Here is a 17,418-nt window from a genome sequence, read left to right as displayed (position 1 = left end):
GAATCCTGATGGTGCAATGAGCAAGGGACTCACATCTGAGTATACCCTTCCACGCTTAGGGTGGACAAAATTATTTACAACTATAGGTGTGGCAGGGTATACTCAGACATGAGTCTCTTTCTCACTGCTCCATCAGGATTCAAGCAAGCCGGGCCGAAGAGGCTGAAATGCCAGAAACCGGTCCCCGGTAGCTTGTCTCCTTTCTGGTGAAGAATTGGCTTGGTAGTTTGGTCTGCCCTGTTCCCATGATGCACTGGGCCAGGGACAGACTAATTTGCATATAGCCAGGTTCTGAGCTGGGATGGGGCAGTGAGATAAATAACGGTGATGGATCAAGCCCTGATCTTTGGACTGGGTAAGAGTGGTCTGCTTAATTCAGACACTCTGTTCATCACCACCCCCTTTTCTGTATCGTTTTTGGCCACTATAGGTGTGGCAGGGTATACTCAGACATGAGTCCCTTTCTCACTGCTCCATCAGGATTCAAGCAAGCCGGGCCGAAGAGGCTGAAATGCCAGAAACCGGTCCCCGGTAGCTTGTCTCCTTTCTGGTGAAGAATTGGCTTGGTAGTTTGGTCTGCCCTGTTCCCATGATGCACTGGGCCAGGGACAGACTAATTTGCATATAGCCAGGTTCTGAGCTGGGATGGGGCAGTGAGATAAATAACGGTGATGGATCAAGCCCTGATCTTTGGACTGGGTAAGAGTGGTCTGCTTAATTCAGACACTCTGTTCATCACCACCCCCTTTTCTGTATCGTTTTTGGCCACTATAGGTGTGGCAGGGTATACTCAGACATGAGTCCCTTTCTCACTGCTCCATCAGGATTCAAGCAAGCCGGGCCGAAGAGGCTGAAATGCCAGAAACCGGTCCCCGGTAGCTTGTCTCCTTTCTGGTGAAGAATTGGCTTGGTAGTTTGGTCTGCCCTGTTCCCATGATGCACTGGGCCAGGGACAGACTAATTTGCATATAGCCAGGTTCTGAGCTGGGATGGGGCAGTGAGATAAATAACGGTGATGGATCAAGCCCTGATCTTTGGACTGGGTAAGAGTGGTCTGCTTAATTCAGACACTCTGTTCATCACCACCCCCTTTTCTGTATCGTTTTTGGCCACTATAGGTGTGGCAGGGTATACTCAGACATGAGTCCCTTTCTCACTGCTCCATCAGGATTCAAGCAAGCCGGGCCGAAGAGGCTGAAATGCCAGAAACCGGTCCCCGGTAGCTTGTCTCCTTTCTGGTGAAGAATTGGCTTGGTAGTTTGGTCTGCCCTGTTCCCATGATGCACTGGGCCAGGGACAGACTAATTTGCATATAGCCAGGTTCTGAGCTGGGATGGGGCAGTGAGATAAATAACGGTGATGGATCAAGCCCTGATCTTTGGACTGGGTAAGAGTGGTCTGCTTAATTCAGACACTCTGTTCATCACCACCCCCTTTTCTGTATCGTTTTTGGCCACTATAGGTGTGGCAGGGTATACTCAGACATGAGTCTCTTTCTCACTGCTCCATCAGGATTCAAGCAAGCCGGGCCGAAGAGGCTGAAATGCCAGAAACCGGTCCCCGGTAGCTTGTCTCCTTTCTGGTGAAGAATTGGCTTGGTAGTTTGGTCTGCCCTGTTCCCATGATGCACTGGGCCAGGGACAGACTAATTTGCATATAGCCAGGTTCTGAGCTGGGATGGGGCAGTGAGATAAATAACGGTGATGGATCAAGCCCTGATCTTTGGACTGGGTAAGAGTGGTCTGCTTAATTCAGACACTCTGTTCATCACCACCCCCTTTTCTGTATCGTGGAGTTATTAATGACATACTCCAGCCCCGTATACTGTTAATGGCAGCACTGCACTTACAATGTCTAAAAATGTACTTAGACACTGTAGGAGTACAGGGCTAATGCACCTGTACCCTCACCACTGGTGTATTGCACCCAGCTAGAGGGGTGACTGATCTATGCCAGGGCAGTGGGTTATAGACATGGCACACAGGGATGTGTCACGCTGTGTGGAGCGTCATTTCGCCCCAGACCCAGTCTCTCAGCCAAATAGTAACTGTGTGCATCCCGTCACCCTTGTTGTACACACAGGGATGTGTGCCATGTCGACTCTTCACTTTGTTCTGCACCAAAACAAGCACCCTGTAAAAGCAGTGGGTGAGTGAAGGTACAGGACCGCCAAGGGTGGCACCATAAGTGCTGCAGCCCTTAGAGACCTTCTCTGGTCATAGTGCCCTGGGTACCAATGTACCATTTAACAGGGGCTAACCTGCGGCCTGAGATGCCAATTGGGTTTAGACTTCAGTGCAGCATTATGGAAAGAATATAGGCCCTGGGTACCTGGTTAGCAGGAACCCAGGGCTCACTCAGTCAAAGCACATCAGCAATTCAGCAAAAACTGGGGGCAACCATGCAGAAAGAGTGCACTTTCTCACATAAAGTGCCCAGAGTCCTAACGCCAAAAAAAGTCAGAAAAATAGGAGGAGGAAGGCAGAAAGTTTGGGTATAGCCCTGTAGAAAGGGCTGGGTCAAAAGCTTTCAACTAGCATCTCCACCCTTCGGCAAAGAGAAAGGGGAATTGGCTCAGCCCTCTTCAGCCATTGGCTTGTTTTAGAGAGCCTTCTTTAGGCGTTGGATCGAAGGTCTCTATGACGTTGGTAATAGACCACTGTTAAAGTCTTCTGTTCATACTCAATATACACAATAACAATTCATAAACATATTTGTTGTGATGAACTTCTTTCCCACAACAGAGAAAGTGATCTATTTAAATGGAATTATCTAGTGGAACTGCACCTAATACTGCACCATACTTATCAGCTACTGGAATTAAGCGATTGTGCGACCGCTAAGTTTTTCCGCATTATTGTAGATTTGCCGCATTTCCACATAATGCTTTGTCTGCTGTATATTCTGCAGATTCTATTCCCAAAAAATTGTTACTGGGTCAAAGGATTCAAAAGTTGCTAAAAACTCAGTGACACATGTTGCCACAAAGAGGAAGGCCCTTAGCAAAGGATGACTGGCCACCTTTCTATTGCCTGTTAAAATATTGTGGGTGTTCTGGTACTAAAGAGGTGCAACCAGTGGCCAGACAATGTTAAGTGTAAGAATGTCAAAATAAAGAAGTAATACTATCACAAAATGTGCTGCATTATGCTGCATAATTAGCATGTTCTTGCTGCTTAAGTTACTCAGTTCTGACGTGTAATGTTGGTCACTGCTGCCACATAATTCCAGTGACCCTGCTCTTAATGCTCTTAATGTTGACCTTTGCAAAACTACACACTTCTCCAAAGACTGCTGTGAGTCTTAGCAGAGAACACACCATCCCTGCTCGAGCCAGAATCTGTAATTGTTTTATCTGAAAGGGACACGTTCGTGATAGATTCCTTACCTTAGAATATCCCAAGACGTCAGACTGGATCCGAAATTTTTTTTGCGAAGCAATACCCCTGCACGCCGGCAGGCGTCGTCCGCGGCTCTGCGTCAGTCGTCGGCGTCATTAGCGCCGGTATGACGTTGTCGGAGTACTTAGACACCGCCCTCGCACGCTGACGTCAGTTCTTCTTTTTTCCGCGCCAGCTAGCACAGATCCGGAGAAGCTCTACCCCTTAGTCACTTTTTGACTAAACTTTTTGATATTTTTGATCATCTTTCTCGAGTCTCTCGACTCCTACGGTGCCGGTTTCAAACCTTGCTCCAGGTGCGACCGACTGATGTCGGTTACCTACCCCCATCACCGGTGCCTTCAGTGTCTAGGCCTCGACCACGACGACTGCACCTGCCCCGACTGCCGGGCCCTGATGTCGAAGGCTAGGCGGGAGCGGTCCCGCAAGCGACTGGAGCTCCGGCAGTCGGCCCCGCGCCGATCCAGGTCCCGGTCCCACAGGAGGTCGAATGACCAGTCGCGGGGTCGGAGTCCTCGTAGCTCCGGGAGTCTGCATCGGTCGTCGGGATCTTCCTCAGGTAAGAGGCATGAGAGGTCGGCGCGACGTCATCGTTCCTTCGACCCACCCCGACGCTCGCACGACGCGGCTGGGGGTTCGGGTGACACCACCCACGCGGCTCTGACGGAGTCGCAGGCGCCGCATCCTGCCCCACACCTGCAGGTCACTGGGCACGATGCAACCCCGGAGGAGGTCGAGCGGTACCTCATGGCAATGAGGTCCCTCTCTCCTCAGCCGGGTTCCATGGCGTCTTCGGGCCCAACAGTCCCGGATGGAGGGCCTGGCGGGTCGGGTTCTTCGGCTCCGATGCCGCCAGGTGCCTCGGCGCCGCAGGCCCTCACTGGATCCACTTCCGGGTCGTCGCCAGTCGACCTCACGATCTCGCCGGCGCCGGCCCAGCGGGTGTCACCCCCGGCACAGTCTGTCGGCGCCGTCCCCAATCCTCCCCTCGGTTTGGTAGCGGCGCTGCTCTAGACGTAGTTTGGAGATTTCTATTTCCATGAACCGGCCCCATCCGTTGACCCTGAACTTCAGGAGATGGGTGATGAGGGTGATTGGACCCTCTGGCACAGGAGTGCCAGTCTCAACAGGACTGGACATATGAGCTTGGGGAGGCCAGTGGTATTGACACTTCACCAGACACTGGATTTGTCTCCCCTCCTACCGTGGCTACGGAGGAGGGGGCTGCCTACAGTGTAGTGTTGACACGGGCAGCCAAGGCCTTGGGCCTGACGCTCCCCGTCGTGGCCGTGAGAACTAACCTCCTCACTGAGGTCCTTAAACCACAGGCATGCTCCACTGAGCCTCTGCTGCCGTTTAATGAGGCCCTGTGTGACGTTCTTGTGGGCACTTGGTCCAAGCCCGCTACAGGTCAGCCTGTGGATAGGAACGTGGCCAGACGCTACCGCCCGGCCCCGGGCGACCCTTGCTTTTTGTCCACCCATCCCACCCCCGAGAGCCTGGTCATCCAGGCCTCCACTTCCCAGACCGCATTCCCGACGGCTCCACCCGATCGGGAATCCAAGAGGTACGAGCAATTCGGAAAGAAGGTGTTCTCGTCCCTGAGTTTGGGACTGCGGTCTGTCAATACCGCTTGCCTCTTGGGCCGCTACACCCACACCCTGTGGGACACGGTCGCGGACGTGCTGCCACAATGCCCGGAGTAGGCCCGGGCTAAACTCGCCCAAGCCCTTGCGGAGGGTCAAGATGCAGCGCGCTACTCCATCCGGTGTGGGCTGGATACCACGGACTCACTGGGCAGAGCGATGGCAACGACGCTGGCGGTTCGATGCCACGCCTGGTTGAGGTCCGCCAACTTTTCGGCCGATGTCCAGGACACCCTTCTGGACATGCCGTTTGATGGCCGTCGCCTGTTTGGCGACAAGGCAGACCATGCGCTTGAGCGTTTTAAGGACTCCAGGGCTACGGCCAAGTCCTTGGGCCTCTCGGTCCCACGCCAGCAAACGGGTGCCTTTCGCTCCTTACGTGGCCAAGGAAGGGGCGCTCCCACACGTGCTGCCAGCCACGCACCGCAGACCACTACACAGCGCGGTGGCGGCCGTGGAAACCGCTGTGGCGGCGGTCGGGGACAACGGCGAGGCCAGTCCACACCTTCCCCTGCAGCACCCGCCTCAAAATCCTCCTAGTCGGTGCTTTCAGGCCCATGTGACGCCAGTGGGAGGCAGGGGCCTCCATCACCTCTTCCACTGGCGCACTGTCACGTCGGACAGGTAGGTGCTGCAAATCGTCCGAAGGGGCTACTCCCTCCACTTCAAGCCGACCCCTCCAGCCATGCCACCGCAGTACCACCGCTTGTCGGGGGAACACTTGCAACTTCGGCAAGAGGAAGTGTAGGCCCTCTTGGCCAAGGGGGCCATCGAGCGCATTCCTGGGCCAGAAGTAGGGTGTGGTTGTTACTCCCACTACTTTCTGGTACCCAAGAAGGGCAAAGGGGGCCTACGCCCTATCTTGGACCTACGCAACGTCAATGGCTTCCTCCGGAAGGAGAAGTTCAAGATGCTGACATTGACTCAGGTCTTAGCTGCCCTAGACCCTGGAGACTGGATGGTAGCGTTGGACTTGCAGGACGCTTATTTTCACATCACCGTTCTGCCGGCCCAACTGCGTTACTAGCGCCCCACGGGTGTTCACGAAAGTGATGGCGGTGGTCGCAGCTCATCTGCGCAGGTTAGGGGTTTCAGTCTTCCCCTACCTCGACGACTGGTTGTTGAAGGCGGGCTCGCCCCAGACAGTCGTCAGCCACCTCCAGACTACGGCGGACCTCCTGTATCTGCTGGGGTTTTCCATCAATGTGCCGAAGTCACACCTGTGTCCCTCTCAGAAGCTCCTCTTCATCGGAGCGGTTCTAAACTCGGCGCAGTTTCGGGTTTATCCTCCCGAACAGCGGGTTCGGGATATTCAGGCTCTGATTCCAATCTTTCAGCCTTTATCCCGAGTCTCGGTCAGGTTGATGCTGCGGCTTCTGGGGCTGATGGCCTCCTGCATCCTTCTGGTGTTTCACTCCCGGTGGCGGATGTGGGCTCTGCAGTGGGCCCAGCATCAGGGCAACTTGTCCGGCCATGTCTTGATCTCGGAGGGCACTGCAAGACCGTTGCAGTGGTGGCTCACGGACCGCGATTGGGTCAGCGGCAGATCCCTCTCCCTACCCCAACTGGAGCACGTAGTTGTGACTGACGCGTCCCTCCAGGGCTGGGGGGACCACATGCGAGAGGCGGAGATCAGAGGCCTCTGGTCTCCGGCGGATTCCCAGCTCCACATCAACCTTCTGGAGCTGGGGGCAATCCGACTTGCACTGAAGGCATTCCTCCCCTCTGTCCGGGGGAGTGTAGTGCAGATGTTCACGGACAACACCACCGCCATGTGGTACTGCAACAAACAGGGCGGGGTGGGGTCGTGGACCCTATGCCAGGAGGCTATGCGCCTCTAGCAGTGGCTGGAGCATCAGGGCGTGACCCTGGTGGTTAAACGCCAGGGCGGACGAACTCAGCCGTCGGTGCATGATGGATCACGAATGGCGTCTGAACTCGGACGTGGCGCAAGGCCTCTTTCAGCAGTGGGGAGAGCCTTGGTTAGATCTATTCCCCACAGAAGAGAACGCGCAATGTCATCAGTTCTGCGTGTTGGAATTTCCAAGGCGGCACTCGCTCGGTGACGCCTTTCGTCGCGAGTGGAGTTGCGGTCTATTGTACGCCTTTCCGCCTATACCACTTCTGTCCAGATTGCTGAAGAAGATCAGGCATGACCGGGCCCATGTTATCCTTGTGGCTCCGGACTGGGCACGAAGATATTGGTATCCAGAGCTGCTCAGCATGTCTGTCGATCCCCCGATTCGTCTGCCTCTTCAGGAGGACCTTCTGTCACAGCAGCTGGGGACGGTCCTCCACCCGAACCTGTCCAGTCTCCACCTACAGGCTTTGAGATTGAGCGGCGACAGTTGAGGCCATTTGACTTGCCTCCTGAAGTCTGTAATGTCATTCTGGCAGCCAGGCGTCCCTCCACCAAGTCAGTATACGCCTGCAGGTGGAACAGATTTGTGGCATGGTGTACAGCAAAGGCTGTGGATCCTCTCTCTGCACCCATTTCTGAGGTTCTCCTCTTCCTTCTTTCTCTTGCCCAGTAGGGCTCTGCTCTGGGCACTATCAAGGGCTACCTTTCTGCCCTTTCCGCCTTCTTAAGGCTACCTGATCAGCCATCTTTGTTCAAGTCCCCAATTGTAAATAGGTTGTTGAAGGGCATCGCACACATGTTCCCTCCTGTTCCATTCGTGATGCCTCAGTGGGACTTGAACCTTGTACTTTTCTTTCTGATGTGTGCTCCCTTCGAGCCACTTCATAACTGTCCTCTCCGTCTTTTTACTCTAAAGACTGCTTTCCTGGTTGCCATCACCTCTGCCAGGAGAGTGAGTGAGCTCCAGGCTCTTTCTTCCAAACCTCCTTTCCTTTCTGTCCATCCGGACAAGGTTGTGTTGCGGACAAGACCCTCTTTCCTGCCCAAGGTAGTTACAGCCTTCCACATTGGGCAGTCCATCACCTTGCCCACCTTCTTCCCGCCTCCGCACCCCTCTAAAGAGGAAGAGCGGCTCCATCGTCTGGACCCAAACCGTGCGCTGTCATTCTATCTAGACCGCACACGCCAGTTCCGGGTGGATGACCAACTCTTTGTTGGTTACGTGGGCGCTAAGAAGGGACGGGCGGTGCACAAGCGGACCATCTCTTGGTGGATCTTCTTGTGCATCCAGGCTTGTTACTCCTTGGCTAAGAAGGAACCCCCTGTTGGGCTGAGGGCTTATTCTACTCGGGCCACGGCGACTACGACTGACTTAGGTCGAGGAGTGCCCTTGCAGGACATTTGTCAGGGAGCTACGTGGGCCTCGCTGCACACGTTGTGAGACACTACTGCCTGGACAGCCAAGTCCGGAGGGATGGCTTCTTTGGCCGTCCGTCCTCCAGGACTTTCTGGTGTGATTATTGGTTCGCAGACCCACCACCGGGGTTGGTATTGCTCGGGTATCTATTCTAAGGTAAGGAATCTATCACTAATGTGTATCGTTCAGATGCACAAGTTACTACTTGTGTAACGATATATCTGTAAGAGACATTAGTTAGTGTTAGATTCCTTACCGACCCACCCATCCTCCCCGTTCTGTGAATCGATATCTAGGGTTAAGGTCATCTCCTTTCAGGGCCCTAGTTTCATGGCACCAGTGTTGGTTCTATCATGGCTCTGCATATCTGGCGCGGAATAGCTGTATATCAGAACTGACGTTGGCACGCGAGTGCAGCGTCTAAGTATTCTGACGACGTCATACCGGCGCTAACGACGACGGACGCGGAGCCGCGAACGACGCCTGCCGGCGCGCAGGGGTATTGCTACGCAAAATAAATTCCAGATCCAGTCTGACGCCTGGGGATATTCTAAGGTAAGGAATCACTCACTAACTAATGTCTCTTACAGATATATCGTTACACAAGTAGTAACTTGTGCGATAGGATTCCTCTATTCTAATGGGTTAAATCATTTGGTTTCCGACCCACACCTACAAAAAGGACTGCAGCTAAATTTCCCATGTGTACCAAATTGTTATAATTATCTCACATACTTGGATAGTTGCCTACCCAACTAAGACTCTGATTCCTCATACCTCTATTCCCCCACACCTGCCTGTTTTTAGATGAATTATTTATTGTTTTACTGGACTAGCAAAACTACTGTGTGGTATTGTATTATTGGTTTTAGAAGGTGCGCAGTGCGTGAGGTACTAATTCATAGATTTCCGTGATGAAATGGCATCTTAAATTCACTAAAATGTGGATTAAATAATCTGCAGAGTAAGTTTTTTAATGTTTAGATAATTTTTTACAAACCACTACATTTCACCTGCTCTTGTTCATACATGAAACACATTATAGAAGGCCTTATGAACGGTAATCAGTGCATTTTTTGATTGAGCTGATGCATAATATTAAATAGTTTTTCTTTTTTTAAGTCCTTGTTCATAAGGAGAACATTACATCATTATGGGTTATTTCTTTCATTTCTGTATTGCAGCTCTTTTCCACAGCAGCAGTACAGCCATCAAGGGAACCCTGCAACGTACAACATGATGCACATGAATGGTGCTACAGGACATATGGGACAAATAAACATGAATAACATGACCATGTCTGGAATGCCCATGGGTCCTGACCAAGTAAGATAAGTTGTAAAATGGATTAGATAAAAGGATTTTTTTATTTTTTTATTCCGAAGTCTTACAGAGTTTGTTTCCCCATCGGTTCATCATTGTTTAGTGTATTCTTTTCATGTCTATGAATTTGCTTGTTTAAAATATTTTCACCTTCAGTTTGAAGAAATAGGAACACTGATAATGCCATATGCTATAAATATCCAAGCATTAACCACACAGTTTCCAAATGCACTTTGATGATGACTGGCTACACTTACCAGAGAGAAAAAAACCTGTTTCTTGCTTTCTGATATTGAGTGTTAAGAATATGCCTCCGTACGTCTAGCGCAGGGGCCAGGGTGCCTGACTCCGGACTACAGGGCTCACGGTTCGCTCGCCGGCGGCAGTTTAGCCCAGTACCATTTGACTCTGGGCAATAGCTTGCTTAATCTTCCTGAGGGCCCCCAGCGCCGGGACACCACTTTGGAGGTAGCTGTGCGGTTTACAAATACTGGTATTTATATACAACTTTACTTGTAAATGGACCATGGTTGGGATACCAGCTACAGACAAGAGAATTTGAAATGGGTAATGTAGGAGCAGTTGGGTTTAATTTCACATCTGTTTTCACAATTTCTATTTTTCATGACACCATGCATCTTCTTGTCCACACTAAAGGTCCCTATATAAATCAGAAATTTGTTTGAAATTTAGTTTACCATCCATCACTTAACAGTCACTCTAAAACTCTAAAGTATAGGGCAAGGAACAAGAAATTAGATGCTTCTTTTATGATTACTTGGAGTCTATCCAGGTGAGAGCACCCAAGTTATACTCCTGGTTACCATCCTTCTCACTGTGGCATAATAGATGAATGCCAAATTAACCATTTCGGTTCTCTGGAGTATTTGTTGGTTCCAAGATCTAGGCTGTATTTCTGTTCAAAGGATGTAGGGTCAAGAGTTGACTTTTCTCCTGGAGCTAAAAGCAATGATGGCAACTTAGCCGCTTCCTCCTGCTTGCCCAAGGACCTGTGTCCGTTTGGGTGGCTAACTTGCGTAAACTTCATACTGAAGTTAGTCTGACTTCAGATACAAAAGCATTGGATAGCCAATACCATGCTTTCTCAAGAACCTATTGGGTACCATAAAGCATGAATTCTGTTGGATCCAATGAGGATGCACCTTTTGATCCTCAGTTGATCGCTGTTCCATAAATGATATGCTCTTGATACAGGCAAACAACATAGCTGCTATTGCAAGGGCAATGTGAAGATCCTAATGGGAGATGACGTGATGGATGAGGGTACAGCCAAGAGCAAATTGGTCTTAAGACACTAAAGCCTCTGGCTTTTACTCCAGAAACCATTGGTCTTTATAAATGCTCCTTGACCTCTTATTGTCAAAATACACAGTTGCAAGTATAGGTCCCCTCTACTCCCTAAATCAAAGGAGGCAGACATTTAAACACTGAAACAGCTGGTAAAGAATAGAAAAATGGCCGAATATACATGCATCATCAGAGCTGACATCTCAACTACACAAGTTCAAGCATGTCACTCAGGAATATAATGAAGAGAGATGTCTTAATTTTAGATATGCTATTTACTAAAAAGAAAACTCCACTTTGCTGACAAAAAGGTAGTGTCAAATGTTAACACAAAGTGGAGTAAATTATTTTAACAAAGTTGATCTTAACAGGAGCATTTCAGTCTAGCATCATTAGAGCTCTCAAAACAGCACATCCTACCCACTCACTTTGCCTTGTCATGCCTTCAATGTTATATACAATTCTTAAATAACTTGAAGAAAAAGCATCCTAGGTAGCTGAGGTACCAATGTTTATCTAAACAAGAGCTTAGGAATGAGAGGGAATGATTAAAATAATTACTTAGTTTTGCTTCCAAAGTAAATTATCAACTTGTGTAATATTTTAGCAAGAACTTAAAATTTGCAGCTGAACTGCAAAAGAAGGAATATAAAGGTTCCACAACAAACTTGAGCAAAAGGAAGACTTCTCAATTAAAATCTTTATTTATAAAAACAAAAGGGGAAGGTGCACTCCAATGAAGTCAATATAGCAAAAGGTATTTTTAAAAGTCTCTTCTTTATTCAACATCAAAGTTTTCAATCATCAAAGGCACAGCCAACGCGTTTCGTTCCTCTTGTGCCACGGGAACTTCATCAGGGCAGAACAGTATATTTGGTGTGAATCCGAACGTCACGTTTATAGAAGAATAATCTATTCAAATAGTAAGCGTCCCAATACAGCAGAACATAGAAGCGCCAAAATTACTTGCTGATCTGTTGCGACGAAAGGTGATTGGGAAAGTCGAAGTAAGGACAGATAAGCGCCAAGATTACTCGCTGATCTGTCGCAATGAAGGGTGATTAGGAAAGTCGAAAATAAGGACCTTAATGTCTAAAAAAACTGCACACCCATGGAAGGAATAAGGAGTTATATTTTCTCCGCAAGACAAATACCTCGCTTCAAATCAGGCGAGGTTCCAACAACAAATAGTTAAGTCGGGGACCGTTGGCAGAGCGATACTTCCAATATGTGCAGCAGTCAATAATAAGCACAGAAGCGGCACCTGTAGTCGGGCACCGAATTCGTAAGTCACAAAAAAAGGTGACATTAATCTAGCATGTCTATCTAGAGCAAATTCATCATTCAAAACTATAATTGATTTAGAAATGTAACAAACTATCTTGTTATCCTTAAGAAATAATGTGTCCCTCTCTGCTTTCCTCTACTTGTTTAAGTAGAGTTTTGGTCTAAAGACATGGTGCACAAGGCTGTTTGTTTCAGAGAGCAATTTCTATGTTCCCTAGGAAGTATTTCAGTCTTGTATGCTCTTTTTGTCCTTACACAGAGACATGACAAACACCCTGCCTGCCGAGTAAAATCATATTTTGATATCTGACACTGTGTTGATCTTTTAAGACCCATAAACCACCCAGGTTGTAATTCTACATTTCAGAAGCCTTTATTCTTTCTTGAAAAAGGAAATTATTTCTGCTGAGCACAATATACCCAGTGCCTACCCATGATAAATCGTTAATAGCTATAGTAGTTAAATTAATATAAAATGTATAATTCAGTATGCTTTTGCATGTGCTTAATTAGGCTCTTTTTGCCCCAAGACTACCCATTACATATGTAAAAGTAGTTTGAGAATATTAAAGTTGCATTTTACTGTGCCCTCTCCACACCTTCCCCAGGAATGAGAAATTCAGAATGCTCGCACTGGCCCAGGTTTTGTCTGCCGTTGGCCCTGGAGACAGGATTATGGCTTTGGACCTGCAAGAGTCCTATTTCCCCATAACCATCCTGCAGGCCCATCAGTGCTACCTGCTGATTGTGGTGGGGCAGGAGCATTTTCAGTTCGCTGTGCTGTGCATTGGTCTCACCAGTGCCCATCGTGTGTTCACTCAAGTGATGGCGATGGTGGCAGCACTCCTTTACAGGTACTGGGTTCCAGTCTTCCCTTATCTTGACGATTGGCTGTTGAAGGATGGCTCGCCCCAGGCAGTACTCAACCACCTCCAGACTATGGCGAACCTTCTGCCATCATTGGGGTTTACTATCCATGTGCTGAAGTCACACCGTACTCTTCTTCAGATGCTTCCCTTTAACTAAACCATTTTGTTCATGTTTCATTTTACTGCTTTGTCCTCCAGAAAGAATCCAGTACATTGAGGCTATGATCTTGATCTTTTAGCCTCTGTCCTGGATTTCAGTGAGTGTTGCCTCTGAAGTTGCTCTGAGTGATGGCCTCCTACATCCTACTGGTCAAGCACGCCATGTGGCAAATGATCCCTCTGCAATGACATCTAAAGTCTTATTGGGTCCAGCATCATGGGGACCTCTCCGACAATGTTCAGATTTCGGAGGAGACTTCAAAAGATCTGCAGTGGTGGCTGTTGGACCGTGATTGGTTCAGTAGCCTCCCGCTAGAGCTGAAAGTGTGCCTGATTCAACGCTTGTGGGTTGGGGTAGTCATCTGGGAGAGGTGACGATCAGAGGCCTCTTGTCTCTAATGGTGTTCTGGCTCCATAGCAACCTCTGGAGCTAAGGGCCATACACTCTGAGTTTGAAACCCTTCTTTCCATCCATCAAGCGGAGGCTGGTACAGGCGATCACGGACATCGCCACTGCCATATAGTACTGCAACAACCAGGTTACGGTGAGATTATGTACCGTGTCTTAGGAGGCCCAATACCGCTGGAAGAGGCTGGACCACCAAGGAGGTTTCCTGATGGTGAACCACCGGCAACATGATTTAATGTCCGGGTGGATGTGTTCAGTCAGCGCCTAGCAGATCACAATTGGCAGTTGCACCCATAGGTGGGGCAAGTTCTCTTCCTTGAGTGGGGAGAATAATTTTTTTTAACTTTGTTTATTGAGATTTTAAATGTGAACATAATGCATACGACAGAATAGAAGCGTTGCAAATGTTATTACAGCAGCAATAATCATATGACACTGTTACATACAGGAAATGAATTAATCATCAAACTCGCGAAAATCAAACAGACATTGGTCAGTACAGTTGTAAATTGCACGAATTTGGATAGTTAAACGTTCCCAGTTCAAAGCATCTTATAGATTAGGCAACATGGAAGTAAAAACCAGGAGGATAATAGTTTGCAAGTCGTCACATAGAGGGAGATTTATGCAAGGAATATAAAAGTACATGGCATGTCGATAAGCAAGGTTACATGTCTATTTCAAGGATTCAGTTTACATGGCATAGTATTAAATATACAGTCTAGGTAGACCACTCATTTACTCAGGCCTTGTAGTATGTGAACCAAGTGATCTCTCGTGCTCTTCAGCCCCAGTCTCTGAATGTTCTGATGTAGGGGAGCTCGCCCATTGCATAAATGGCTCCCAGATGTCTCGGGGTCTAGACGCAGAGGGCATCAACTCCCAATAGGTACCGAGTTGTGTGTGTCCATAAGTAACATCAGATAACCAAGCTGCAAATGTAGGCAATTTTTTCCGACCCCATCGAACAGCAATCTGTCGCCTAGCATATAGTAATAGAAGGGCATGTAGTTTTCGCCTCGAAGGTTCAGTGTCACACACCAGTCCCAGGAGCCCTAGTTGTGGGGATGGATCATCGGACCTCCCAACTATCTGATTTACCGCATCAAAGATTTCGTGCCAGTAACCTGTAAGCAGAGGGCAATTCCAGGCTACATGTAGGAAGGTAGCATCGTCAAAACCACATCTCCAGCATTTAGCATCTTCTCTCAGATGCATGCGATGGAGGCTAATAGGGGTGCGGTAATACCTATGCAAAACTTTAAAATGTATGAGGCGCAGTTTGTAGTTGGGGGAGAGCTCCAAAAGCTGTTTACAGCTAAAGGACCATTGCACGTCAGTTAGTGGTGGATCCAATTCCCTATTCCACAGTTGCATGGAGGTTGGCACTATAATCGGGGCTTGGTCTTGCATGCTAGTGTATAGGCGAGTAACCAATTTTTTCGTGGAAGCCCGAGCTAATATGTTTTGGAGGGCAAGCAGTGTTGGGGGCTCAACTGGAAAACCCTCCCTCCTTCAATTTGTGATAAGCAAACAACTCCCTGAACGGAACAGCTTAACCCTCTTCCTCCACCTGTGGGTCTCTGAACACCCCGTCTGGGTATATATCCGCGAATGTGCGTATTTGGATGCCTCCTAATGATATTTCGCCTCCGCTTTCTTCCAGGCAAGGCAGCATTGGGTTGTCTCAATGGAATTGCAGGTGCATACAGTAGTGGGAGGCGAGCCCGTCGCTGTAATTCGCGCCAAGCCCAGCGTAAGGTGTTAGCTGAATCCACATCGATAGTGGGTCTTGGGGCTTTTTGGTACAGAGCCACTCCCAAGGGCATTGGTGCCATCAAGTCAAGTTCCACCGCAACATGTGGTTGGTAGGGCGTGGGGTAGGTCCAGAAATGTAGGAATTGAGCTTGCACACATAGTGCATACAGATGCATGTCCGGTGCTCCCAGTCCACCCTGTCTCAGCGGCGAGGTTAACAAAGCCCAGGAAATTCTGGCTTGACCACCTGCCCACACCAGGGATAGTAGATGGGATCGAAGGCAACTAAAGAAATGTTTCGTGAGCGGTATTGGGATATTTGCAAATAAAGAAATTTAGGTAGGATTACCATTTTTGATAGGGCCACCTTCCCCGCGATTGAGAGGGGTAACTTCGACCAGATTGCCACCTTACTCTCGAGCCAGTTAATAGCTCACCCAAAATTCAAGGACCAAATATCTTGGAGGTTACGACTGACCCATATTCCCAGATACTTGACTTCTTCTGTCTCCCAGCAAAGTGGAAATTCTGACTGCACCTCAGGTGTGTTGTCTGTCAAAGGGAAAATTACTGATTTAGCCCAATTTATAGAAACTCCAGATAAGCTGCCGAATTTTACAAATTCACGCAGCAGGGGGTCCAGATTGACGGCGGGGTTCGAGACATATAGGGTGACATCAGCATATAGGGAAATTAATAAACTGCGTGTACTAAAGCCTATCCCTCGAGCAGTGTGATGTTGTCTTATTCTGGCTGCAAGCGGTTCCATGGCGATAGCAAAGAGTAGAGGAGACAGCCCTATCTCGTGCCTCGGGAGATTACGAATGAGTCAGATCATGCCATTTGTGAGAAGTTGGCCTGATATATGATGCTCACTAGTTCTAGTGATCACCTTGTATAAGTCCAAACAACCCTTATGGTGATTGGTTGCAAGTCAACCTTATAGACCAGCTATCCTAATGGTAGCCTGGACAAAGCAGTCTTAGGCTAAACTCTTTTTACATGTGAAGCCAGCTGTTTTACCACAATGTAACCCCTTGAATACCAGATGAAAGGACACCACACAGGTTGTTATGAAAATAAACAGTATATTTATTAATAACAACACCTCTGAACTCTTTATGAGGTCAGAGGGCTAAGCACATGACAATCTCTTACGAAAAATACTACAAGTTGCACAAAATTACAATGATGCCCTAGGGGCACGACAAACCATATACTAAGTAAGTGGAATGTGAAAGTCGATAAACGGGATGGAGCTGTCCAGAGGCTGTAGGATCGATGGGACCACGCTACACTAACTTCAGGTAAGTAATAGGAGGCCCACGGAACGCGTGTGCAGAGTGTGAACTCACACGCGAAATGCGTAACAACGTCTATGGACAGTACAGTTCAAGTTAAAGGTGAGTACGGACAATCCTGACTAGTTAGGACAACAACGACTGTGGAATTGGACACTAGGACAGTTAGACTACCCTTGAGCACCGAAATGCTCTCGTTACCTCACCCACGGGCTGCGGGTGCATAGGTGTCAAAGTGCGTCCGGTTCTCGCGTTGAAGTCAATGGAGCCTGAAAGAAAAGATGCTGCAGGCGACCAGGAGGAAGATGTCCGGTGCAATCCAAGGGTGGATTGTTGAAGGAGACCTGAAAGCAGAGGGGACAATGTTCACAGTCACTAGCCAGTGACTGGAGTGGAACCAGGAAGGAACCAGATGTCGTTGTTGCGATCAGGTGAAGAGTGGACGCTTGACTCTGCAGCCACTTGGACCAGGAGGCGTCTTCGACGACCAGGATGGAGGCACGAGCTGTCCCACGCAGGCTTGGATCCGGAATCGGCGTCAACAGGCCTTGGCAAAGGCAACCCACGCGGTGAGTGAAGAAAGCGTCTGGTGCGGACTAGGAGAGTCCGGGGTGCCCCTCTTTTGGAAGGGAGCAAGGGCCAGTCTGGAGCAACCAGACCAGCAGCAAAGATTCAAAGG

At 48.9% G+C, this 17,418-nt stretch overlaps 1 protein-coding gene across 5 annotated transcripts in view; it reads left to right on the top strand.

Moving 5' to 3' along the window:
* The window catches only part of NCOA3 (nuclear receptor coactivator 3), a 551,775-nt gene that overhangs the window by 506,199 nt on the left and 28,158 nt on the right, over window positions 1-17,418 (top strand). For all 5 annotated transcript variants that reach the window (XM_078651867.1, XM_078651866.1, XM_078651869.1 and 2 more), the window contains one exon: window positions 9,510-9,651. In XM_078651867.1, the coding sequence (XP_078507993.1) occupies window positions 9,510-9,651 (142 nt within the window). The remainder of the gene's footprint in view (window positions 1-9,509; window positions 9,652-17,418) is intronic.

Source organism: Lissotriton helveticus, chromosome 7, assembly GCF_964261635.1.
Source record: "Lissotriton helveticus chromosome 7, aLisHel1.1, whole genome shotgun sequence".
NCBI classification, from domain to species: Eukaryota; Metazoa; Chordata; class Amphibia; order Caudata; family Salamandridae; genus Lissotriton; species Lissotriton helveticus.
The sequence above is the reverse complement of the archived record's forward strand: the minus strand, read 5'-3'. Positions and strand labels throughout refer to the sequence as shown.